We start from the raw sequence: 27,341 nt of genomic DNA, 5'->3' as shown, positions 1-27,341 counted from the left end.
CTGAATTATTTCCGAATTCATATATGAGCTTCTAGCTCCGCCCCTGCCGTCTATATGGTGTCATATCGTAGAAGTATAAAAAAGGGCAGCCCAGTGCACTAAACTCTCACTATGTGCGGGGTCCGGGGAAGGGACAGGACCACACGGGTCTATTGTACGCAGTCTTACCCTACATTTCTGCGAGAGGCTATTTTCATGGCTCGAACCCGCGATCTCTTGATCACATGACAACAACTTTACCAATTACGTCATGGCTCCCTTCGTACCGTAGAAGTATAATGACTGAATTTGATATTCCTGACCAAAAAGACGAAAAGAAAATTAAATTATAATACAAGTCAATCTTGGAAAGTGGTAAAATCAGCAAGTTGTTCGGACATGATCTCCTGTCTTATTGTCGTTTTTAAATAAATCCTACCACATTACTAATCCGGATTTAACTTGTCAATATAAGAAAAGTACATTAATAATGTATTTTATTCTGTTATATTAGATTACTTGTCTTATTTTTAGCTTATTAATTATGAGTTACACGTGATTTGAAAGTGTAAAAATTCTCAATTTACAAGATAGTTTAACTTCTATACATGTTTTCAAGATCAGGTCTAATGAAACTAGTAAGCTAAAAAATAAGACTGGATAAGCTTTTTAAGGCTGCAGCTTGGGTTGTTTCAAACTTCATTTTCCGACATTGATATTATACTGGTCTTTTGGTTGGAAAGTTATCCCGGGATTAATTATATCGATATTACTTATACCGCGATTTTATTCCAACCAGACTTGGGATAAACTTATTTCAAATTTAATCCCGGGATTAATTATCCCTTATCCCTCGTATCAAACGAGACTGAGTACCATTACGCAGTGCATAGGCAAGGTTGAGACTTGAGAGAGGAAAATGGATATACAAGAGAGGGAACAAGATCTTGACTGTCCATTGATTACAGAAACTGCAAAGGAAGAGTCTAAGAACAGAAGAAATGAGATTTTGGTAGAAGTTAAGAAGCTGTTGGTATTAGCAGGGCCTCTTATGTCAGTGAACTTTCTATTATATTGTTTACAGGTTATATCCAGTGGCGGACCCAGAATTTTGTGCAAGCGGGTTCAATCTTAGAAGTACATAACTTTAGTCGTAAAATAGTAGTTGTCAAGTGGGTTTAAATAAAATATTTATAGAAAATTTACGCAGCTTTAATAGTAATTTATACAAATACACAATATTATTTTTTGACGAAGCGGGTTCAATTAACCCGCTTGCCTCCGTGTGCGTCCGTCACTGGTTATATCTGTAATGTTTGTTGGTCATCTTGGAGAATTAGCTCTTTCTGGTGCTTCTATGGCTACTTCCTTTGCTTTTTTCCTTTATGGTGACCTTATAGTGTAAAAACCTTTAGACTATTATTCTTTAGTAATGATTCTACAGCATAAGACAAGTAAAAATACGACAGTCGGCCCGTGCATGAAGCATCCCGCATTTACGCAGGGTCCGGAGAAGGGCCGTACCCATGTAGGAAACTAACCTGATGCAAGCATCAGTGGTTGATTCCACGGCTTGAACCTGTGACCTATAGGTCACGCGGATACAACTTTACTGTTGCTCCAAGGCTTCCCTTCCCATAAGACAAGTAAAGAAAGTGCTCCTGGTGCTCGAGGAAACACATGTTGCATTAGTTAAAGCTCATGTTTCTAGATGATCTGTTATTAAATGGTTGTTTCGAAAAATAATATATGGACTGTTCATTCACCTTAACGCCTCATGTCAAAACAAGTTCACAAAGAACTTCATTTAGATCCTTAAAAATATACTAAAAGTTTTGGATGAGGCTTGTACTAGATGCCCCTTTTTACTAACGATTATGCCCGGGTCAACTTGCACGTACCTCGACTAATCACCCGAGCAGCCTGCTATAGTCCACAAGCACATGTGTCAGGTAATCCTGCCCACCAAGGTTTGATGAAATGGACTAACAATGAGTGTCGCAGCTAGGATTCAGACCTGAAATCTCAAGTTGTTACTCATATGCTTCAACCACCAAACTATCCCTTTGGGAACATATAGGATAGCTTTTGATTAATATGGCTTTAATTATAGTGCATAGGTATTTACCTCTTTAATTATTTGATACCAAGTTAAAAGGTGCTATATCATCTCTACATTTCAGTCTTTATCTTGCTTGAGCAGATGGGAATGGGAAGTGCATTGGACACTTTATGTGGGCAATCATATGGCGCAAAGCAGTATCATATGCTTGGTATCCATATGCAACGGGCAATGCTTGTTCTTCTACTAGCCAGTGTTCCATTTGCCTGTATTTGGGCTAATGCAGGGTATACTCTTGTATTTTTGGGACAAGATCCAGAAATAGCAGCTGAAGCAGGAAGTTACGCGCGCTATATGATTCCATCTATCTTCGCCTATGCGCTTCTCCAGTGTCATATTAGATTTCTACAAGCCCAAAACAATGTGCTACCCATGATGTTCAGTGCCGGAATCACTACTTTACTGCATTTACTCAGTTGTTGGATTCTGATATTTAAATCTGGCCTAGGCAACAAGGGTGCTGCTTTGGCTAACGCTATATCCTACTAGATTAATTTTTTGTTGCTAGCTTTATATGTCAGAATATCGCCTTCTTGTAAAAGCACTTGTACTGGATTTTCAAAAGAAGCATTTCAAGATACTTGGAAATATCTAAGACTTGCGATTCCTTCAGCTGCTATGCTTTGGTAGTGTTCTTAATCTTATGTAAATCATATATTCGTCCTTTCAAAATGATCAAATGAATCAAACCATGTTGCTTCTCTTTGACACAACTTAGAGATTTGGTCGTTTGAAATGATGGTTCTGTTGGCTGGACTTCTTCCAAATCCAAAGCTAGAGACATCAGTTCTTTCTATCAGGTTGGACTACCTAAGCTCAGACATGCTAATATCAAGCTGAACATCTTGTTTCATCAAAAAGTTGCTACTTCTTAAATATTTCAGCCTTAATACATGCGCGATGGTGTATATGATACCTCTAGGACTAAGTGGTGCTACGAGGTGAATTTTTCTAACACTTTTAGATCCCTTCGGTTACATTTTCACTAGTTTGTATACTTAATTGCCTTAATTTCTCCTCATCATAAGAGTTTCAAATGAACTAGGTGCAGGACGACCTCAAGCAGCTCGTTTAGCAGCTTGCACTGCGGTATTCTTGGTGGCTACAGAAGGCGTCGTTGCAGCAATAGTTCTGATTTTGGTTCGTAAACTTTGGGGCTATTGTTATAGCACCGAGGAAGAAGTGGTGGCATATGTAGCAGAAATGCTAGTCTTGCTAGCAGGATCCCACTTCTTAGATGGTATTCAATCTGTCACCAACTAGGTGAAAGTTGAAATAGCTAACCAACTGAGCTACTAAGATTCCCCTTTCTTGATTTGTCAAAACAAGGCTTGAGGGTATAACAGATGATTAGCCAAATTGAAATTGAGAAGAGCTAATGCAGCAGTTCAAGTTGTTTCATTTGCTCTGCTAGGACAATCAATTTTTCTTCATTGTTTATCCAAAATACCAGCATCTTTAATCTTAAAGGAGAGTTAAACAGTAGCGGATCCAGAATTTAGACGTCCTAGGTCCTGTGTCAAGAAAGTATGTTTTGAATTGTATATCTAACTCTTTCTACACTTGTTTCGCACATACACACTCTCTCTCTCTCTCTCTCACACACACACACACACACACACATATATATATATATATATATATATATATATATATATTTGATTCAACCCTGAAACACTGAGTTATGCCGAACCTATAAACCCATGTTGGATCCGTCACTGGAGTTAAATGACTATATGACCTTATCGCGTACCATAATTCAGGTACTGCAAGAGGATGTGGCTGGCAAAAGATAGGGGCAATTGTCAACTTGGGAGCTTATTACCTTTTCGGGATACCTGCTGGTGTTATATTAGCTTTTGTCTACCATTTTGGTGGAAAGGTATTCCCTTGAGCTTCTCATTTCTTGGCATTTCTGGCTTTGGAACTAGTCGAAAAACTTATGATATGGTTTTTCAGGGACTTTGGTTAGGAATCACTCTTGCTCTTTTTGCACAAGCACTGCTTCTTTTAATAGTTACTCTGCAGACAAATTGGGAAAAACAGGTAAAACTCTTTGGTAACTCAGCTAGATTGTTGAATTGTGTTATCAACTCATGTAAAAGTTTAAACTGTTAGGGAGAACACAGTTTTGTTTACTTAATTATATTATGTCTCAACACAGATCACAAGTCAAGCTAGTGGTTGATTTGTTCTTTTAAAAGTTGAGTTGTATGAAAAATAGTAATAATGCAAGTCTAATTCTATGTTTTGTAGGCAAAGAAGGCAGCTGATAGGGTGACTTCAGAGCTACCTAACATAGAAGAAAATACAGAATGACATAATATGGCAAGATACTTACAAGTTCATGTAATTCTTCTTGGCATCAAGTTGGCTAATTGACTAACTTACATCAATTCTGAAGATCTCTTAGCTTTGAGATGGCACTCTTGAGCTTGTGACATGGAATTTGACTGGTTATGAATTGATACAACAATTTTTCAGGATTTGCCTTTGTATCTTGGGAATAGAATCTTGAAGGTCCTTGCCTCGCACTATTTTTTTAGTTTTTATGGCGTTGGTGTCTAGGCCACTATTCCACCGGGTACCTGTTATCTTCCACCAACACACGTATCGAGTAACTCTATCATCAAAGTTTAGGCAGCTACCAAGGCTTAAACAAATGGGAAGAAATCGCCAAGCGTTTTTTGCCTTGTACTATGTTAACCACAAGATAATGTTATATATTTAACATTTTGAGGCAACTATAAATCCTGAAAAGCAGTTCTGATTGTTCAAAGAAATTGATCATTGTTTTTTATAACTTATAATTACCATAGCAGTCTCAGGGCAACATTTTCTGTTTTGGAAATTAGCCCTTCTGTATCTAATCCAGGTTTCCATTATTCCTAGTACTGAAAGTTCTCTATTAAGATAGGGCATCATAAGTTAATTTACAACAAATATCTACTATCTTCCGCTACCGAATAACTCTACCCATCAAGACTTAGCAAATGAGGAAAAAACACCTAGAGGTCTTTCCTTTATTATAGTGGCACAGATAGCTCCAATCAACTAGCGTCATTGCGAAAAATATATATGTATATATGTAAGAATATTTTTAAAAGGAGTAATACGTGGATATATAATAGCCTGACACTATTTAAATATAATGCAAGATAAATACCAAATATGCATAAGTAACTAAATCATTAGAACCTACTGTTACCATTCTTGATTTTGCAAGTTAATACCATAGTATAATACTAGCTTTCCTTGTAAAGCTTCAATTTTTGACATCATTTGAACAGCTATGATTCTTTCCTTTTGAGTTTAAAGAGGGCTATATGACAAAATTTGCTATATCTATTGCCATGTCCCCCCGGCCCAAAATATAGCTCAACTAAATATTTTTTGAATAGTAACGCGGTTAAAATTTTTCTATTTCTATAGACGATGTGGCAATGCACGTTTATTGAGACGTGTGATGGATAAGATCTCTCAATAAATGGTGCGAATTCTCCTTCCTTGGTTATCTAATAACCCATAATCATAATATTTCTCTTTGAGTACTTTGTTAGGGGTTACTAGTAATACTGTGACTGTTGAATTGTAGAGTTAAACGGTATGTCTATTATGTCTCTTTCATAAAGTATCAACTAAGTGTATGATTAGATACAATTTTATTATTTATACGAAGATGTTATATTTTATCCATTAGGACAACGCTGTCAGCTTTGTTACAAAGAATTCTATTTCTATCTTATGTCTGCCCCTACATAAGAAAGATTTTTTTTATAAATTTGTCTTTACTTATGATTCCAAACGTTTTATCATAGAGATGACAAAAAGTGCAAAAAGATCTTTACTTAAATATATCCTGTTTCATTTCTTTTTTACTAGTTGCTTATTATAAAACGAAAAATGCCAACATTCTGCCAAAAGGAATCAATCTTGAAAATGTTTGATTTTTCAACCTTTCAGTTTTAGCCATTTTTTGCGTTTTGTGAAGGGAAGGTTTGAGGAAGGAAAATGGATATTCAAGAAAGGGAAATAGACATCGAGTGTGCACTGATATCAAAGTCAAGAAATGAGGAATCAAAAAACAAGAGAAAATGTGATGAGTTTTTTGAAGAAGTGAAGAAGTTGTTGGGATTAGCAGGGCCTTTAATGTCAGTAAATCTTCTGTTATATTGTTTACAGGTTATTTCTGTAATGTTTATTGGTCATCTTGGAGAATTAGCACTTTCTGGTGCTTCAATGGCTACTTCTTTTGCCACTGTTACTGGTTTCAGCTTGTTGGTAAGTCTTTTTTTAGTCATATATTTCACATCTTTTTATATCCACGGCTTTTGGCTTATCTTACTTTGGTGTTTATTATATGCGCAAATCAGTACCGGAGGCACGATTTCTACTGAGGGGTTCAAAGAAAAAAGTTAAAAAATTAAAAGAGACTGTGGCCAGTGAAAATAGAACAAGCAACTTTACCCCTTGATCCCTGAGCTATGCTTTTGGACTGTGTCAAGGAGATTTAAAATATAATTTATAGAGATACAAAACAGATTTTGCCATGTAAATTTCCGGCTACCTTTCGCCCCCCTAAATCCGTCCCTGGCGCAAATAATCCAAAATTTGCTGCTTATAAGCTAGTTCGACCAACTTATAACCATACCTAAACGCCCTCTATGTATTGTGTATTAACACGAGACTTCAAATATTCCAAAGGGGGTTCATGAATTGTTCTTTATAATTATGTTTTCTACTAAAATTAGCTAAAGCTTTTGTATATATTTGGTAAGAAAAAATATGGTTAAAAAGTGGACACAAGAGGATGAAAGTAATAAGCATGAAGAAATGCCTAACCTTCTCAGTAAGATGATATCAGATTTTCTTTAATGCAGTTTATATAAGTTTATTTCATTAACAGTTAGTCATTCTTTTAAAAAGAATTTATCTTTTGATATCTGCATTTTGGATTCTATTTTGCTTGATCAGATGGGAATGGGAAGTGCATTGGATACAATTTGTGGTCAATCATATGGAGCAAAACAATATCATATGCTTGGTATTTATATGCAAAGGGCAATGATTGTTCTTCTTTTAGTCAGCATTCCTTTAGCCTACATTTGGGCAAATGCAGGACATATTCTTGTAATCTTGGGACAAACTCCGGAAATAGCAGCCGAAGCAGGAAATTATGCACGTTTCATGATACCGAGTCTCTTTGCCTATGGACTACTACAATGTCAGATTAGGTTTCTACAAGCTCAAAACAATGTCCTCCCTATGATGTTAACTGCAGGAGTCACTACTTTGCTGCATTTTTTCAGTTGTTGGATTCTCGTGCTTAAAACCGGCCTTGGCAACAAAGGCGCGGCTCTAGCTAATGCTACATCTTACTGGATAAATGTGTTCTTGTTAGCTGCATATATTATGATATCGCCTTCTTGCAAAAATAATTGGACTGGATTTTCAGCCAAAGCATTTTCTGATATCCCGAGATATCTCAGGCTAGCTATTCCTTCAGCCGTTATGCTTTGGTAATACTCATTTACTTCTATAAAATAATAATGCATGGATATATAATTCCATTGAATAAATGAATTCACCTTTTTTAGTTTTTTGGCATGGATTTAGCTTGGAGAGTTGGTCATTTGAAATGATGGTTCTGTTATCTGGTCTTCTTCCTAATCCAAAACTAGAAACCTCAGTTCTTTCCATCTGGTTAGTTATTTAACACATTATTATCACATGCAACTTCTTGTTTTTATCATATTTCGCCCGGCCTAATGTTATTGTTGTTTGCTATTTACAGCCTTAATACATCTACTATGATATATATGTTGCCTTTTGGACTAAGTGGTGCTACAAGGTAAATTTCATACTTACACATTTTCCTTCTCAATATTCTTTCACAGTTGACACTACCTTACTATTTTTCATACTTTGGTTTTCTTCCTCAGCATAAGAGTATCGAATGAATTAGGTGCTGGACGACCAAAAGCAGCTCGTGTAGCAGCATATACTGCACTACTTTTAGCTACTGCAGAAGGAATTATAATAGCAATATTCATCATTTCGGTTCGTAAATTATGGGGCCATTGTTATAGCAATGAGGAAGAAGTTGTAACATATGTAGCGGAAATGTTAATGTTTGTAGCAGGATCACACTTCATAGATGCAAATCAATCTGTACTTTCAGGTTTGTTCAAATCCTCAGAATAAAGTTTCTTTTAGCCATTTTTCAACAATATAATCTCATATTGCTAATAATGCAAATTTTATATGCAAAATTCAGGTATTGCTAGAGGGTGTGGTTGGCAAAAGATAGGTGCAATTGTTAATTTGGGAGCTTATTACCTATGGGGAATTCCTGCTGGTATTTTATTAGCTTTTGTATACCATGTTGGAGGAAAGGTACTCATTTTATGCATTTCATTTTATTTGCATTTTTTTAGTCTTTTTAACAAATCTAATGATATTCATATTTTTCTGATGTTGTCTAAAGGGACTCTGGTTGGGACTCACTCTATCCCTTTTGGCTCAAGCACTGATTTATTTAGTAATTACTCTGAGAACAAATTGGGACAAAGAGGTAAATCTATTTTTCTCCTACTTCTAAAGCTCAGTTTAATTTCTGTTGTTCGTTACGATTTCTCTATTTGCTAGTCTTTGCGAGCTCTACAATATAGAATTTGAGTTAAAATTTAATATGATAGTAGGTTAGTTACCATTTTTATTAGGTTTCCAATATATAGTAGTACTTATAAAGATTTACTTGAATAACCTTAAAAGTGATATGATTGTGAAAATATTTTTTACTTCACCAAACTCGAACTCTTTTCAATGATGCAACTTTCTTCTATCCTTTTTGTAGGCAAAGAAAGCAACTGATAGGGTGACTCCAGAGCTAGCATAGAAGAAAATGGTAAAAGAAAATGGCCAAAGAAGAATGTAATTTGCCCGGAGAGTGATGCCGACCCCAACTTGTTTGGAATTGAGGCATAACAATTATTGTTGTAGTGAATATCGGTTTTGCTCAATACCATCCATGGATAAATACATGGATAAACATTCAAACTTGCCAATTATCAAGTAGATATTTTAACTATCCCACCGGAGGTGGAGTAGTGCTTTATTTACAAGTTTATATATAACTCATTAACTTTAGCTCTGATTATTTTGTGTTAAAAAAATTCACTAAACAAGTACAAATAACAGATTATAAACCCAATAAATCAAACGAGTTGTAGTAGAATTCGGAACTCAAAATCCGTAATGTTCAAATCTTGATCAATGCACATCTGTAGACCAGTGACCATATAGATACCTCTCGGAAGTGTGTCTCGTGTAAAAATCTGACTTGGCAATGCCCTTGTAATCAGGGGCGGAGGTAGAGAACTACTTACGGGTTCTGACGAACCCAGTAACTTTTGTTTAGACATTGTATTTGTATTAAAAAATCTATTAAATATGTATAACTATTTAATTGCGAACCCAATAACTAAGGCGTGCTATGGGTTCGATGATAAATAAAACTCATAAACTTCAACTACTGGCTCCGCCTCTGCTCGTGGTACGCCGACTTAACAGTTAATAATTGACGCCCTCTCAATCTCCTAAACTGAAGATAAACTCGGGTGCAGAGGATGTCTGAGCCAGAAACAACTCATTGTCTGAGAAGTTGTTGGAGCAACTCCTCAATTTGTGTCCTTATTTATAAGCTTTGCATAAACCCTTTTACTATATCAGCAGTAGCTCATTATTTGCTTTTGACTTTTTTTGGTTTGATAATTGTTTTGTTTTTGTCTGAGGATAGTTCATTTCTATTTCAACAAGTAAAAAAAAACTTATATTAATATTAGGAACACAAGACATGGAAGGAATTTTGTTTTGGCAAACACAAAATCAGACCTTCCTAAACAAACACAAAGCCCATTGAACTAAAATCTAAATCATCACATTCAACTATTCTAAGCAATGATACATGAGAGATTCTATGTTGATTCTTGAGTCACCCTTTCTGTTGCTTTTTTTTTTTTTTTTTGCTGGGTGTTCATATATTATCTCCCAAAAAACAGTGTGGCATCTGCCAACACTCCCAAAGTAGGCCAAGGTACATTTCACCTTAACCTATAGTAACTATAACAAAAACCTTAGCTTACAAAAAAATTTGCCTTGTCATACCATAGCCTAATGCTAGGTAGCTGCATTATATCTAGCTGGTAAGATCCTACTACACTTCTAGGCAAACCACGCTAGTCAAAATACATACAAGGATCAACTAATCCAGCTGCAAACTTCGCCAAGCTATCAACATTCTGGTTCGCTTCTCTAAAATAATGAGATACTGTGCAATTTAGCTGGAGAATAGTCTGCCTTAATGCATCAATTGAATCCTTCAGTTTCAAGTTAGTTGAGTGACTGTTTTTCAGCATATCTACTATTACTAGTGAGTCCATTTCCAAGTCGCAATTTACATAACCATGTTGCAGACACTTTGGACACCAAAGAGGGCTGTTTGTGCTTCTGTCGGGTTGTTACTAGAGCATACAACTGGGATTGAGTATGCCATAATCATACCACATGTATGGTCTCTAACAACCCCCCTATTCCTGCTTTTCCTTCTGAGAAGCTGCTATCACTGTTGATCTTGACTCTGTTTTCAAGGGGTCTCAACCACTTAACAATCTTCCATTTAGGAGTTGGTTTAAATCTTTCAACTATTCCACATAGTTCCATCCATGAATTCCCAAAGTCACAATTTTTAAAAGTTCTTCCCATCGTCATCTTAATTATCTACCAAATCTGGTGTTCCATGGTTCTCTGCCACATTTTCTTCTGTTCCCCATATCTACAGGTGCATCCGTGTTTCCAAATTTCCCATACAATCACAATTGGAGTGATGTGTAACACCATTTTATGTACCCCATTCTTCGGTTTAATTTTCCACCATTTCCTTAGCATGTTGTTAATAGATATAGCATTAACATCAATGCCCAAAGGTCCACCAAATTTCTTCCACATTCTGTTACCAGCATCACCTTCCAGAAATACATGTTGAAAAGTCTCCCTCTTTGTATCATTGCAACAGACACACTCGGATACAACATTACCTCCAAAAATTCTCATGGTATCATCAAATGGCAGCTTCCTTTGTATCAATCTCCAAGCCAAGAATGATATTTTAAAAGGAAGATTTGGGTGCCAAAACTTATACCTGAATTGATCCTTCTGCCTTGGAGTTCTAGTAAGGTGATGAGTCGACTTGGTTGAAAATTGTCCATCTGCTGCAGGGTCCCAAATAGCATAGTCTTGTGTATTTTTATCTCCAATCATTAATTTGGTAATTTGGCTAATAATGTGTACAGGTATGATCTTTGCTAACTTCATAACATTCCATGTACCTCCTTGAATATAATCTTCCACCTTGTCTTTAGCAAACTTTGCTTGACATGGAATTAGTTCAGCCAATGCTCCTTTTCCTGTCCAGTTATCCCACCTTAAATTGTTGTTGCCCATTTGTATTTTCCAAGTGAGGTTCTGTTCTGCTTTCCTCTTGATCTGCATCAACTTTCCCCATGAATGGGATTGTTTTGAGCTACTGGCTTTAGCTACAGGATGTACTCTTGAGCAGTACTTTGCTCTCAAGAGTGATGCCCATAGAGAATCTTCAGTTCTGAATTTCCACCACCTTTGATAAGCAAATGAGTCACTAATTGCTTCCATTCTCTTTATTCCAATTCCTCCTTCCTCTTTAGAATAGCATAGATTTTCCCAAGCAGACCAATGATATCTTTGCTTATCATTGCTTGTACCCCAAAAGAATCTCGCCAAATGCCTTTGCATTAATTTTAGAGTGCCCTTAGGAGGGATCATTGCTGCTAAGGTATGTGCTTGAAGTACATGCTTGATCAATATCGCTTTTCCTCCACTGGACAGTAGCTTGCATTTCCAACCAGAGATTCTTTTAATAATCTTGGTAAGGAGCTCGTCAAAGTAACTCAGCTTTTTTCTTCTATATATAAGAGGCAGCCCAAATAATTGAAAGGAAACTGTTTATGCTTATAACCAGTCTTATCTATCATCATGTTATCCCTGGAAATAGATACTTTTGGAGACGTACAAAAGAAGCTCTTGTCTTCGTTCACTTTCTGTCCAGAGCTCTTTTCATAGAGCCTAATCTGCTTCATCACCAGCTTTATCGACTTACTCTTCCCTCCGCAAAATATAACCATGTCATCTGCGTACGCCAGATGGTTGATTTTAGGCCCTCTATTGTTCATAGAAAATGGAATAAACCTCTGATCATCATATAGTCTATTCAATAATCTAGAGAAGACCTCAGCTCCTAAGATAAATAAAGATGGGGATAAACGATCCCCTTGTTTCAAGCCTTGAGATGAGGTGAAGAAACCCCTCCTTGTGCCATTAACAATGATCGAGTACCATACTTCTGAGATCAGCCTACCAATTATCTCAGTCCACCAGCTAGAGAAATCAAAGTTCCTTATGACAGATAATAGGAACTCCCAAGATACTCTGTCATACGCTTTAGCCATATCCAGTTTTATCACCATATTTCCCCCTGTATTAGGATCCGATATCCCATGAATTATTTCTTGAGTAAGCAGCACATTATAAGTGATGAGTCGTCCCTTCACAAATCCACTTTGATTCTCTGAAATCAGCTTAGGCAACAATGGATTCAGTCTTCTGGCCAATATTTTAGAAATGATCTTAGCAGAAAAGTTGCTCAAACCTATTGGCCTGAATTCAGCAAGTGTTGATGGGGATTCCACTTTTGGTATTAAAACCAAACATGTATGAGAATAGAATCTTGTAAGATTGTTGCCATTGAAGAAACTCTTTACAAATTCTATGACATCCGTAGCAATAATTGACCAGCACTTATGATAAAAAGTGCTATTGAATCCATCTGGACCTGCTAAACTTGCTGGACTCATATCAAAAATCGCCTCTCTGACCTCATATCCACTAACCATTTTTGATAGGAGATCATTGTCTTCCATGGTAATGCATTCAATAATACAACTGATAACATCACTATCTACAATAGTAGGATTCAGATTAAACATGGACTGAAAATATCGAGCTGCAGCCTTGGATATCTTTTCATCCCATGTATCCATCTTCCTCTATGATTCTTCACTCTGTGGAGTTGCAATCTTCTCCTTCTATCCTTGATAGCATTGTGGAAGTATCTACTATTGCAGTCTCTTTCCTCAAACCATTTTATTTGGGATTTTTGTTTAAGCATAGATTCTTGCATTGCCATCCATCGTACATACTGTGCTTGAGCTTTATTCAGTTCTGTTCTGGACTGTTCTGAATTGTTTCTTAGATCCAATTCTTCCATTCTTTGTACTACCCTCTCCCATTCATCAACATTTTTATACACATCCCCGATGTCTTCTCTGGACCATTTACTAAGTCTCCTGCCCAATGCTTTTAGTTTCTGCTGAAGTCTCCACATAGGATTCCCATCCACCTGCATATCCCAAACCTCTCGTAGTAATTCATAGAATCCTGGTTGATCAACCCAGAAGTCTAAGAATTTGAAGTATTTGATATGGTCTGCTTGATCCTCTTTATGTTTTACTAGCAAAGGTCTATGATCTGATCCTGATCTACTGAGATGCCTTACTACTGTATTCTGAAATGTGTGGATCCATGAATCATTAGTTAGGATTCGATCGAGCCTTTTCCAGACCCTCGTTTTGGGACACCAATTATTACACAAGGTATAAATTGATCCAACATACCCTACATCTGATACCCCACAAAGATTAAGACATTCTGCAAAATCATAGCTTTTTGAGGCTCTATGTGGTCTGCCTCCCAATTTTTCGCAAGGTTCCACCTATACACCATGCACCATCAATCTGTGATTCTGTATTCACCAAAATTTCCCAAAGATCTTTTCTTTCCCCAGCAGTACACTTAGCATAAACCGCAGTTATGAAGATCCTAGCATCATCATTATTTGATTCAAACTGTAGAGTCATTTGTTGGTCATCCATACTTATCATAGTAGCATTCACATACTCTGACCAAAAATACCATATTTGTCCAATATCATTAGATATACAATGTTCAAAGCCCTAGATTCTTTTGTATCCTTTTATTTTTTGTTTGTGAACAAATGGTTCAAAAATAGCAGCAAACTGAACCTTATTCTTCCTTACTAATTTTTTAAGCCTATGATTGGATTTCTGAGACCTCATTCCCCTTATATTCCAAAATATTTCACTGATCATCAAATCAGTTAGGATTGTTGGCTTTGTGTCCTCCCCTCTAAGTGAGGATTGGGTTTTAGTTTATCTTTTTTTCCACTTTTCTTGCTCCTACTTCTGCTTCTGCCTCTGCTTCTTCCTCTAGGTGACAACCCTTCATTATCCAACACATGTTTTAGATGTTGTTGATAACTATCTTCTTGATCATCAATTAATATGTCGACTTGTTCATCTTCCGAGTTATTAGAAAATTCCATCTCAAGCTGTTTCGAGCAATCCTTGTTTGTTGTTTGGAGAGTCATTTGATATTTTCCAAGATCCACCACCAACTGTATACCCGACTGGTTTTTAATTTCTGATCCTAAGTTTGACGACTCCATTATAGATTCCTCCACTCTCTGAATACTACTGCCTGATTTTTCAATAGAGACCTGCTTTAGTTTTCCTTGGACTTCTGAGCTGATTTGTGATATTTCGTTTATCTTCTTCTCCGCATTAACTATATTATTGGAAGTGTCCATTTTGTGACTTGTCCCTGCTATTTGATCCTCGTCTTGACTGGCTTGTTCCCCTTCCTTGATGAGGTTCTCTATGATCCTTTGCTTTGCCCTTTTTCTGTTCTCCATCATTATGTTTGCCCTTTGGTTTCTTTTTAGCAACTTTCTTTGCACTTCCATTTCTCTTTTTCTTCCTTCTTGTTCTCTTCCTCATAGTATTGTCTTCTTCTGTGCTCTCTATCTTTTCAGCATTGGTTAATGCTTCATTTCCTGCATTCTCTATTTTGGTACTTGCATCTCTTTCTGCATTCTCAGGCTGGCCTTCTTTTTTGTCATATTGTCTTTCCTTGGTTTCATTCACTTTCCCCATTCCCTGCTCTTTCCTCTTTTCTACTTCGACTGCTTCTCTGCTACTTGCCTCATCACTGGGGTTATTTATCTGTTGATTAACCTGCTGTATTTTATCCTTCTCTTTGATTTCATCAGTCATCTTGTCTACCGTTGTATTACCCTCTTGTGTCTTTTCTTCAATTCTTTCTAACTCCCTTTGTTCTGCCTGTTTCTTCTTCTTCTCCAATACCCTACATTCGATCAAAAAATGTCCGAGTTTTTTACAGTACTTGGGAACTCCTTCGTACTCCACCATCTGTGTAAATCCATTCAATGGAGATTCTTCATCTTCTGATCCTACCCAGACACTAGTTGGCAATGGTTTCAATAGATCGACCTCTACTCTAACCTTCGCCATACTAGGACGGGTTTTGCAAGCAGTCACAATATTCATCTCTAATGGAATCCCAACTTCACTGGCTACTTGCTTGACATAGTGCCAAGTGTGCATGTGAAATGGTAGTTGGGGTAATAAAATCCAAACTGGAACAATCGGGATGTCTTCTTCCGGCTTAAAATTTGACGGCCCTCAATCTCGATTACCCTCTTGAACTATATCGTATTGACATCCTCATGGCGGGTAAAATCCAGAAATACACTCTGATTATCATAAACTCCCTTTTGGCTCAAGCGCTGATTTATTTAGTAATTATTCTGAGAAAAAATTGGGACAAAGAGGTAAATCTACTTTTCTCCTACTTCTAGAGCTCAGTTCAATTTATGTTGTTCGTTACGATTTTGCGAGCTCTACAATATAGAATTTGAGTTAAAATTTAATACGATAGTAGGTTAGTTACAATTTTTATTAGGTTTCTAATATATAGTAGAACATATAAAGATTTACTTGAATAACCATAAAAGTGATATGATTGTGAAAATATTTTTACTTTACCAAACTGGAACTCTTTTCAACTATGCAACTTTTTTCTATCCTTTTTGTAGGCAAAGAAAGCAACTGATAGGGTGACTCCAGGGCTAGCATAAAAGAAAATGGTAAAAGAAAATGGCCAAAGAAGAATGTATTTTGCCCTGAGAGTGATGCCGACCCCAACTTGTTTGGAATTGAGACATAATAATTATTGTTGTAATGAATATCGGTTTTGCTCAATACCATCCATGTTCACCCCAGAAGTTTGGAGAAATACATGGATAAAGATTTAAACTTGCCAATTATCAAGTAGATATTTTAACTATCCCACCGGAGGTGGAGTAGTGCTTTAGTTACAAGTTTATATATAACTCATTAACTTTTGCTCGAATTTTTATGTGTTAAAAAAATTTACTAAACAAGTACAAATAACAGATTGTGAACCCAATAAATCAAACGAGTTGTAGTAAAATTCTGAACTCAAAATCCGTAATGTTCAAATCTTGATCAATGCACATCTGTAGACCAGTGACCATATAGACACCTCTCGGAAGTCTATCTCGTGTAAAAATCTGACTTGGCAACACCCTTGTAATCAGAGGCAGAGGTAGAGAACTACTTATATATGCCAGTAACTTTTGTTTAAACTTTATATTTGTATTAAAAAATTTATTAAATATGTATAACTATTTAATTAAGAACCCAGCAACTAAGGTGTGCTATGAGTTTGATGATAAGTAAAACCCATAAACTTCAAAATACTAGCTCCGCCTCTGCTCGTAATACGTTCACTTAACAGTTAATAATTGACGCCCTCTCAATCTCCTAAACTGAAGAATAAACTCGGGTGCAAAGGATGTCTGTGCCAGAAACAACTCATTGTCTGAGAAGTCGTTGGAGCAACTCCTCAATTTGTGTCCTTATTTATAAGCTTTGCATAAACCCTTTTACTATATCAGCAGTAGCCCATTATTTGCTTTTGCCTTTTTTTTGGTTTGATAATTGTTTTGTTTTTGTCGTCTGAGGATAGTTCATTTCTATTTCAACAAGTAAAAAAAATTAAATTAATATTAGGAACCATAAATAATTTACACAAATTAAGGAAAATAACTTCTCAAGAGTATTCATAAATAATTTAGATACAGCAAACATGAAGCCATTAACTTTCGAACCAACAACCTTCCGAACCCACAAACTTCATAAACTTCTGAACTGCTAAACTTTCGAACATGTAAACTCTATAATTTCTAAACCCGCAATCTTCCAAACATATAAACCTCCGAACTCATGACTTTGGAACTCGTAAAATTTCAAACTTGTAAACTGAAAAATGAAAAAGCCAGAACTGAAAATTAAAAAAAAAAAAAAAATTGCAGGGCGGGGCGCGGGGTGGGGTGAGGGTGGTTGGTGCAAAAAAGCAAAAAAACAGAAAACAGAAAATTGAAAATACAAAAAAAAAAAAAAAAAAAAAAAATAAAATTGTTGGGGTGGAGTAGATGGGTGGTGCAGAAAAACAAAAAACAGTAATTGAAAATACAAAAAAAAACAGTAAAAATATAAAAAATTGTGGGGGAGGGAGGGTGGCGCAAAAAAAACGATAAAAACAAAAAATTGAAGTTGGAAGCATTTGGAGTTAGATGTGAGGGTAGGTGTAGTTTTTAGAAAATGTTTTTCTAACTTTTTCTAGGGAAGTCATTTTTCTCCGATTTCAAGAAAATGTAATATCTAGAAAAATATTTTCCAAACTATTTTGTGCAACCAAACAGTGAAAAATGGGAAAACATTTTCCGTCATACCAAACACACCCTTAAATCATCACATTCAACTATTCTAAACAATGATACATGAGAGATTCTATGTAGATTCTTGAGTCACCCTTTCTGCTGCTTTCATTGCCTACAAAACACATAGCAGACTTGCATTATTAACAATAATTCCTTGATCTTAAGCTTTCAAAGAAAAACAATGAAATGAGAAAAACTAAAATAGCTAATTTTAGATTAATTCTTGCAAGTTGGTTGTGTCATCTTAGAGGTAACTCAATGAAAGTAGCTGCATAAATTGGTGATTGAGACAAGCCTCAGAATGAGCAAAACATTTACCTGTTTGTCCCAATATGTTCGCAAAATAACAACTAAATAAATCAGTGCTTGTGCAGAATGGGCCAGAATGATTCCCAACCAAAGTCCCTTTAATACAATTTAAAAAGTATGAGTATCATCAGTTTTGCCATAATTCTAAGTAACGAGTAAAATGCAATGAAAATAAAATGCGCGATAGAATAATACCTTTCCTCCAGATGGTAGACAAAAGCTAACACAACACAAGCAGGTATTCCTCACAGGTAATAGGCTCCCAAATTGACAAATGCACCTTTCTTTTGCCACCCGCACCCTCTAGCAATACCTGAATAAGGTCCGGGAGTTAGTAGGGTTGCCTTTTAAAGCAGTGGCAACGCCAAGACTGCTCAAGATTTACTTGGCCTATACGCTATAATTTTCCAGCGATGGGTGTTCAACTAACCACCCTTCGCTGGCTATAGCTCTGCCCTTGTTTCAGAGTTAAAGATATTAAGATATAAGAGTTGCATTATTGGAAATATAGATCCTTGGAAGTGATTTTGGACAAACCTGAAAATACCGATTTATGTGCATCGAGGAAGTGGGACACTCTTGTAGCCCCACCTAGTCCTTCGGCCAACATATGTAACATCGCAGATGTATTAAGGCTGGAAATTAAGTACAGTCGTAACGTTAAGCCCAACGAAATATGATAGAAACATGATGTTGCATGTGATAGTAATTTGTGACAAAACTAACCTGATTGAAAGAACTGAAGTTTCTAGTTTTGGATTACGAAGAAGACCAGAAAAAAGCACTATCAGTTCAAATGACCATATCTCAAGTTGTGTTTCAAAAGATAGAAAGAGTCAGATTGGCTTTATTATATGTCACTAATTGGAATAATGAATATATTCATTACTTTTTTTTTTGTTAAGGTAAATTGTATTAATCAAAAGGGAGAGAATTCCCGTGTACACGAAGTATACCAAAGACGTAGAGAATTTACATCAGAACATGATTCTCTACAAAAGACGCCCAATCTTCTATATAAGTAAGGGCTAAATGAGTGCACCAAAAAGCGATCAAAGATAAAAGACTATTCTTAAGATGTGAAAAAGGAGACTCAATCTCCTCTCTCCTATTTCTCTCCCCCCATACTACCCACATGAGAGCTAATGGGGCGAATTTCCACGCCTTTTGCTTTCTTCTTCTACGAAAACCGCCCCAGCTATATAACATTTCCTTTACAATGCTTGGCATCACCCATTGAACACCAAAAAGATTCAAGATTGACCTCCACAATGCAGAGGACACAGAGCAATGCAACATAAGGTGATCAACTTCTTCCCCAGAGCTTTTACACATGTAGCACCAACTAACAAGTGTAATTCCCCTCTTTCGAAAATTTTCAGCAGTCAAGATCACTCCCCTTGCCGCTAGCCATGCAAAAAAGCACACATTCGTGGGCGCCCTAGGAATCCAGATCGAGGAGTATGGAAAAGTGGTCTCCTCTCTCACCAACATACTCTGGTAAAAGGACTTTACGATGAACAAACCATCGCCACGCAAGCCCCATCTCCAATAGTCGCAGGATGGCTGGAGTATGTCTTGCCCGTATAGCAGTGCCAACAAGACTTGAAGCTCCGCAATCTCCCAATCTTGCATGTTCCTCCTGAATGAGAGGTCCCATACTTCCCCCCTTCATGCTCCTTGCGAATCTGTTGGACCATCAGTTCCTTCTGGTTTGAAACTCTGAAGACGTGGGGGAAGGAGACCCTCAGAGTATCCTCTCCACACCACCTATGATTCCAAAAGCTGATTCTCCATCCATCTCCTACCATGTAAGTGATGTTGCCACTGAATGCTTCCCAATTCTTCATGATACTCCTCCACATGCCACACCCGAAATGTGTTGTGATCGCCTTGGTCCTCCAACCCCCTCCCGTTGAATCGTACTTTTCTACTATGACCTCCCTCCATAGAGCATGCTCTTCTACCCCGAATCTCCATAACCATTTTCCCATTAAAGCTCTGTTAAATACCCTAAGATCTTTCACTCCAAGTCCACCCCACTTCTTTGGGGAAGTGACTGTCTGCCAATTCACTAGATGAAACTTTCTAGTTCCATCCGCCGTATCCCACAGAAAGTTCCTTTGAAGTCGCTCCAGTTTTTCAGTGATGCTCACCGGTGCTTGCAATAGGGATAAGTAATAGGTGGGCATATTCGATAAAGTGCTTTTGATAAGCACTTCCTTACCTCCTTTTGACAAATACCGTTTCTGTCACCCTGCTAATCTTTTTTCAACCCGCTCGATCACTGGATTCCAAACCGTAGTATCCTTATATGAAGCGCCCAAAGGGAGGCCCATGTAAGTAGTGGGAAGGGAGCCCACCTTGCATCTGAAAACACCGGACAAGGCATCAATATTAGTAACCTCACCTACCGGGAAAATTTCACACTTGCCGATGTTGATTTTGAGTCCTGATACTAACTGAAACCACTGCAGGACCTGCTTCAGGTAGGTCAACTGATCCATATCGGCATCACAGAAAACCAGTGTGTTATCCGCAAAAAGCAAATGTGAGACTCTTCGGGCACTGAGCACCCCAATCGGAGCTGAGAATCCTCTCAAGAAACCTCCGCCCGCCGCACGATCCATCATTTTGCTCAGAGCATCCATCACTAGAATGAATAACATGGGGAATAGGGGGTCACCTTGCCTGAGACCCTTGGAGCTGCCAAAGAAACCACACGGGCTACCATTAACCAGGACAGAGAATCTGACTGAGGAAATGCAGAACTTTATCCATCCCCTCCATCTTTCCCCAAACCCCATCCGCATCATAATGAAGTCTAGGAACTTCCAAGTGACATGGTCGAAAGCCTTCTCAAGATCTAACTTGCATAGTAAGCCGGGTTCTCTATTTTTCTTTCTGGAGTCTACAAGTTCATTTGCCACCAAAGCAGCATCCAGGATCTGCCTACCTTCCACAAACGCATTCTGGGAGGACGAAACAGTCATGTCAAGAACCTTCTTAAATCTGTTGGAAAGCATTTTAGAAATAATCTTGTAAATGCTCCCCACTAGACTAATAGGCATGTAGTCTCTGATACAAGATGCACCTTCTTTCTTAGGCACAATAGTAATAAAGGAAGCATTGATACTTCTCTCGAAAACACCATTCGCATGGAAGTATTCAATGGCTTCCATCAACTCCCCCTGATGGTGTCCCAAAAGAGCTGAAAGAAAGCCAAGGAGAAACCATCAGGCCCGGGGGCCTTATCACCAGCACAACACGACACAGCCTCGTGCACCTCCTCCTCATCGAAAACCCTTTCTAGCCACTCGATGTCTCCCTCCCCTATATGGTTGAACTCTATTCCCCCCAAAGTCGGCCTCCAACTAACTTCCTCTTTATATAAGTTCTCATAAAATCCCGCTATCGCCCCTTTTACCTCCTCCTCTCCCTCAATCTTCACCCCATCCACAACTAAGGACTCTATGAAGTTTCTCCTTCGATTTGCGACCGCCACCCTATGGAAATACTTGGTATTCGAATCCCCCTCCTTTAGCCAGAGCGCCCTCGATTTTTGCCGCCAACTAGTCTCCTGAGCTATTGCTAACTCGACTATTTCCCTCTTAACCTCCCCCAATCTCTCTTTCTCAGATTCGTCTAACTCCCCGCCCCTTCCCCTCTTTCTAAATCCCCCAATTCATGCATAAGCTCCCTTATTTTAACCTCTACCCTCCCAAAAACCTCCTTATTCTACCTAATAATATCTCCCTTGAGCAATTTGAGTTTCTTCGAAAGACGGTATGAAGGTGTCCCTGATACCCCATAGCTTGTCCACCATTCTTTTACCTTGTCACAGAATCCTGGCACTTTCAACCACATGTTTTCGAATCGGAAGGGAGCACGCACCCCCCTCCCTCTGCATCCATCTAGCAAAATAGGCAAATGATCTAAAGTCAGCCTAGGTAAAGGAATTTGCAGCACATTCGGCACCAGCTCATCCCATGAGGGAGATGTCAGGAATCTATCAATTCTAGACCTTGAGTTGGAATCCTCCGCCCTGGCCCAAGTAAACCTTTCCCCTGACAGAGAAAGGTCAATGAGAAAGTGATCATTGATGAAGTCAGAAAACTCCTCCATGGCCCTCGAAATCACACTACCCCCTAATCTCCCCTCCGGGAATCTAATAGTGTTAAAGTCTCCCCCTATAACCCATGGAATGTCCCATTCTCCCATAATATTGGTCAGTTCCTCCCAGAAAGACACCTTGGACCCTTCCCCTACCGGCCCATACACTCTCCCAAATCCCCACTCCACCCCACTCCACCCCACTCACTCTATCTTTGACGAGAGCTGCCAAAGAGAAAACTCCCTTTCTAATCTCCTTTACCTCCAAGCTTCTATCATCCCACATAAGTAAGATGCCCCCAGCACTTCCCACTGCTGGGACCCAGTCATATTTCACCCAGCTACCTCCCCAGACACTTCTCACGATCGCATCCGACAAAACTTCCATTTTGGTCTCCTGAAAACAAACTAGGTTGGCACCCCACTCTCTAACTCTCACTTTGATGATGGCCCTTTTGTTTGGGTCATTCACCCCCCTCACATTCCATGAAAGGATCTTAACTTCCATAAGCAACAATAACTCCCATTTCCCCCACCCCCCCCAGCCGAGGTCCCTTTCTCTTTCTCACACACTCGCCCCCTTCTCTGATACACCACTACATCCCCTAAGTTATTTTTCTTAACACCTTTACCCAACTCCATCCCTGCACCATCGTAAAGAGATTGTTGCTCAATCTCCCTCAACAATTCTAACACCCTATCTTCCTTCCCTTCAACAGAAACACCTAGAAACTTCCCAAAGTTTAATAGTTTATCCTTCATCCAAAAAGACATATCCCCTCCTCCGATCCTTGACGAAATTGGGCAGGCTTCTTCTATATGTGCCCTTTCTTTGCTACTACCAGAGGAATACAAGACCATAGCATTGCTAGCACTAGGAGTTTTAACCTCCGAAAGGGTCTCACCGTTTCCTTGGGGGTCAGGAACCTCTGAAATTAACACCCCGCTGCTATAGGAATGTCCAGAACCATTAGTAGGGTAGCATGGCGGAAGAGAGCACGGAACCCTTGGCGGCATATTAACTGAAAATACTGGTCCGACACTAACATCAATTGGGGCATGCTCAACAATCTCCCTAGAATAAGAAGAAGCTTTAAGTGTGGCCTCAGCACAACTAAACCCAGGAGCAGGTGAGGGGTTGATGGAACCGGGTCCATCAGAGGCGGGGGGTCGTGGATTAACAGCACCATCCTTAGCCGGTTCTGCCCCTGCAGCAGTGTCCATCGTAGAGGGGAACATGTCACTAGAGCTCGGTGAAGGAGTGCCACTGTGTGAAGCACCTTGGCCAGAGGAAGGAGGAACGATTGTTCCCATATGCTTAGGAGTCTTATCATGCGCAGCTTGAAATAAACTGGGCCCCTTAAGATCAATTCTAATGGAATTGGGGAAAGTTGCTGGGCCCATGTGAGGAGGCCGAGGCCTATACTTTATTGAAAGCAACTGAGGAATACCAAATCATAAGAGCCGGAGGAATGGCTAGTCTAAAATATCTTGGGATATCAATAAATGCTTCAGTTGAGAATCCAGTCCAAGTACTTTTGCAGAAAGGCGATATCCAAATATAAGCTTGTGCTAAACATCATGGACCGGACATTGTTTTGACTTTTGAGCTTGTAAGAACCTAATCTAGCATTCTAATAGTCCATAGGCAAAGATGCTCGGTATCATGAAGCGTGCATAATTTTCTGCTTCGGCTGCTATTTCACGAAATGCATAGAAGTGCGGATCTTGTCTCAAGATAACAAGAATATGTCCTGCATTAGCCCAAATACAGGCAATAGGTATGCTGACTAAAAGACTAACAAACATTGCTCTTTGCATATGAATGCCAAGAATGTGAATTGACCACAAAGTGTCTCCACTGCACTTCCCATTCCCAACTGATCAAGCAAAATAGATTCAAAATGAGTTTCACATAGCTAAAGAATCGTAAAATAGGATACATGAACTAAAAGAAAGACTACATTGATGTAATACTTATAAAGTTAATTTTTTTTTTTTGTAAAATAAACTACAAAAAAGAAAAAAAGAATAGAACTATTTTTAATACTTCCATGAGATTTGGGAAAAGAGTTCAAGTATTCTAACAAGACTTATGAAACTAGTTTAGCAAATTGTCATTATAATTTATTAACAAAAATAGGCCCCTGAATAAAATTCAACATACGACATCTCAACTTAAAAAAATCTCATACAAAACTCCTTAAAAGTGCATGATACAACTAAAAAAATGACAACACCTATTTAAATTAAATCAATGCTTTGGAATTTATCAAATACTTAGTAGATGAATATTTTTCATACAACACCCTTTGAAAACTCATACTAAGCATAAAACTCAACTCCAAAATTAAGATACAACTATTAAGTCTCCAATTATTTTTTTCAAGTTCAATTCAAATACCAAATTTAATATATTACAAGACTTGGGCATAAACACTTCCAAAATAATCAAAATGATTCACCAAAATTAAGTTACCAAAATAATAGTGCCATGATCCAATAATCATTCAAAAGTGCATATCTAAGTGTATCATATAGATTTTGTACAAGTCCCCAAAAGTCTACAAAAAGAATACATATGCTTATGCAAGTCTAATCTTCATCTAAGCTTTCAAAGAGTCTACTTCAAATGATATCCTCAAGCATCTCCCGGCACATCACTTACGATAGTAACAAACTATCGCTAAGCATAAAGCTTAGTGGCACATAAACTTAACTAATATTTCATAATAAAAGAAAGGTAAACTATGTAATGAATACAAGGAACAAATTCTATATACGAGCAATCAACATCAAGTACTTAATGAAGGTACAATCATTTTATGAGGGCTAAATATCAAATCATAAAATAGTTCAAGATACCATTATTCAAAAGCTCAAATGTCAACAAGATTTCCAACTCTAATCCGAGAAAGTCCACCGAATAGTTAATTTCACCCAACACATACGTCATGCAATTACATCAAAGCATAATCTAACAAGAAGGACCGGAGTCCTAGATCAAGTAGAGTCGTCACCCAATTATCAAGAGAATCAAGAGCCATATTGAAAGTGGCTTTCCCATCCATACTCAAAATGGACAAAGTCCATGATTAAGATGGAATGTGAATCCAAAGTCAAGATGGGTCAAGATCCAAACAAAAGGCACGCTAATATAAATGACAAAGTCACTATCACAAGAGGGACAAAATTCCAACAAAAATGCAATGATGCTCAAGCAATCCGTATATGTGGGCGAGTTAAATTGTTTTTCAAAAATATTTTGACATGATACACATATGATTTTAACATATTCATAATTCAATTACAAAATTATACCTCAATGACAACTCATATATCAAAGTGTCTCAAGATATTCTTTATCAAGCAACAAAGCAAGTAAACTAGTAAAGTAGCCACAAAGTCAATATGACAACAATTTAAAGTAAGATGAAATTTCACCAAACCTTAATCACTCATAAAATCTCAAGAAATTAAATTGAAAGGAACACTACCTTGGAGCTTTAGTGTTTCTAAAGCTCAAACGACATCAAGGGATTTAAAATCTTCTAAGCCAAGAAAAGAGCGATTTTTCTAAGGTGTGCTACTTAGCTTGAACGAATGTCTCTTGTACCTTAAACACATAATCAATACTCACTTAAAGTCTGAAATTTAAAGATGGTTAAATCAAATCACGATGATTATCAAAAGGGAACTAAATGGGTCACAACTATTCTAATAAAAAAATCTGGCAGCAACTCTGTCCTGCATTTCAGCCCCCTTTCGGCATAGTAGACCGCAGAACTGGATATTTTGGTATTAATAACAATTGTAGGTCTATGTCTTATCTTTCTACAGAATTTTGAAGCACTACAATTTGAGTTCTAGATAAAAAGTTATGCTCAAAATACTAACTACTGTCCAGTTCAAAAACGAGATTAAATTCTTGATTTCAATGATAGATTCATCATCCAAAAGCTAAAGTAATGTACATGTAGATAGGGTAAGAAGCTTACCACAACAACAACAAGAACAAAATTTTCTCCAACTAAAACTTAGGGTTTCAAGCAAATTCTTAACCCCTTTTTGATTCTTGAAAATAAAATTTCACATCTTTCTTCAAGGTGTAGAAGAATAAGTTTTTTCTTCTTCTTTTTTGTAATAAGACTTAGGTTTAATGAGGGAAGAAAAGTAGTACATATTAGTATGGGTGTTAGCTTCTTAAATCAATAGTTAGAACTTACAAGAAAGAAGAAATAAGAGGTAAGCTTTGGAAAAATGGTAGGACATAACAATATTGTACAATAGTCCTACAGGATATTTTTTAATCTTCCTTTTTGGCTATTAGAAATTCTCTACATGTCACTAAATCAAAGTGTCTAACGAACGAACTACAAATATACATATGAATTAAACAAAGATGAATTATTATTATTTTTTAAAAATCATCAAATAATGTATATAATATTTTATAAAAGTTGAGGTGTTACACTAACCAACAAGTTATAGACAGTCACGAAAGCACAGGAAGTAGCCAAGGAAGCACCAGAAAGAGCTAGCTTTCCGCAATGTCCGACAAACGTAAGAGAGATCACTTGTAAGAAATATAACAGAAGAATTACTAACATTAATAACCCTGCCAATGCCAACAACTTCTTCACTTCTTCAAAAACACTCACCAACTGACTTTGTCTCACAGAACACAAGATGGCTTAAATTGATGTCATGGTAAGAAGATATGATAAAAGTTTTAAGAGGTTTAGTTAGCTTAAAGAATATTCGGTTGTTAATATAATATTCAAGGGTTATTACTACAAAGGGTTTTAATAGTATTCCAATTGAATTTTATTTTGTTCTTATGTAAGAAGAGGAAGAAAAGATGATTGCAAATAATTAGGAACGACAAACCTTATATAATATTAGGTTAAATAAGTTTTAATTATGGGTCAATCAATCATATAAAATTGACGTTCTTTCAACACATGAAATGGTTATACTTTTTTTGACTAAGTAATATCTTAGTATGTCAATTTATATTTACCCTTAATAGGTAACATAATA

The 27,341-nt window shown here is 37.4% G+C and overlaps 3 protein-coding genes, 1 long non-coding RNA gene and 1 pseudogene across 4 annotated transcripts; 2 read left to right on the top strand and 3 right to left on the bottom strand.

Moving 5' to 3' along the window:
• Positions 1–1,474: 1,474 nt before the first annotated feature.
• Positions 1,475–4,861, top strand: LOC104111092 (protein DETOXIFICATION 16-like; annotated as a pseudogene).
• Positions 4,862–5,974: 1,113 nt separating this feature from the next.
• Positions 5,975–9,257, top strand: LOC104111086 (protein DETOXIFICATION 16-like). Its single transcript, XM_009620688.4, has 8 exons — positions 5,975–6,382; positions 7,076–7,620; positions 7,718–7,804; positions 7,896–7,952; positions 8,044–8,282; positions 8,379–8,497; positions 8,589–8,675; positions 8,958–9,257. Exons 1-8 carry the CDS (start codon positions 6,113–6,115, stop codon positions 8,997–8,999), a joined length of 1,446 nt encoding a protein of 481 aa, XP_009618983.1. The 5' UTR covers positions 5,975–6,112; the 3' UTR covers positions 9,000–9,257.
• Positions 9,258–10,871: 1,614 nt separating this feature from the next.
• On the bottom strand, positions 10,872–13,113 carry LOC104111091 (uncharacterized). The gene is made up of 3 exons (XM_070188471.1): positions 12,137–13,113; positions 11,009–12,014; positions 10,872–10,934 (listed from the first exon to the last, which is right to left on the bottom strand). The coding sequence occupies exons 1-3, from the start codon at positions 13,111–13,113 to the stop codon at positions 10,872–10,874; spliced, it is 2,046 nt and encodes a 681-aa protein (XP_070044572.1).
• A 1,728-nt stretch (positions 13,114–14,841) lies between these two features.
• Positions 14,842–15,675, bottom strand: LOC117280266 (uncharacterized). Its single transcript, XM_033659956.2, has one exon. It carries the CDS (start codon positions 15,673–15,675, stop codon positions 14,842–14,844), a length of 834 nt encoding a protein of 277 aa, XP_033515847.2.
• A 1,524-nt stretch (positions 15,676–17,199) lies between these two features.
• On the bottom strand, positions 17,200–27,107 carry LOC104111085 (uncharacterized). Its single transcript, XR_011412150.1, has 5 exons — positions 26,297–27,107; positions 18,723–18,820; positions 18,381–18,498; positions 18,195–18,281; positions 17,200–17,988 (listed from the first exon to the last, which is right to left on the bottom strand). It is a non-coding gene; the product is annotated as an uncharacterized lncRNA (long non-coding RNA).
• Positions 27,108–27,341: the final 234 nt, after the last annotated feature.

This window comes from Nicotiana tomentosiformis, chromosome 11 (assembly GCF_000390325.3).
Source record: "Nicotiana tomentosiformis chromosome 11, ASM39032v3, whole genome shotgun sequence".
Classification (NCBI taxonomy): domain Eukaryota; kingdom Viridiplantae; phylum Streptophyta; class Magnoliopsida; order Solanales; family Solanaceae; genus Nicotiana; species Nicotiana tomentosiformis.
Note: the sequence above shows the minus strand (reverse complement) of the source record. Positions and strands in the feature narration are given on the sequence as shown.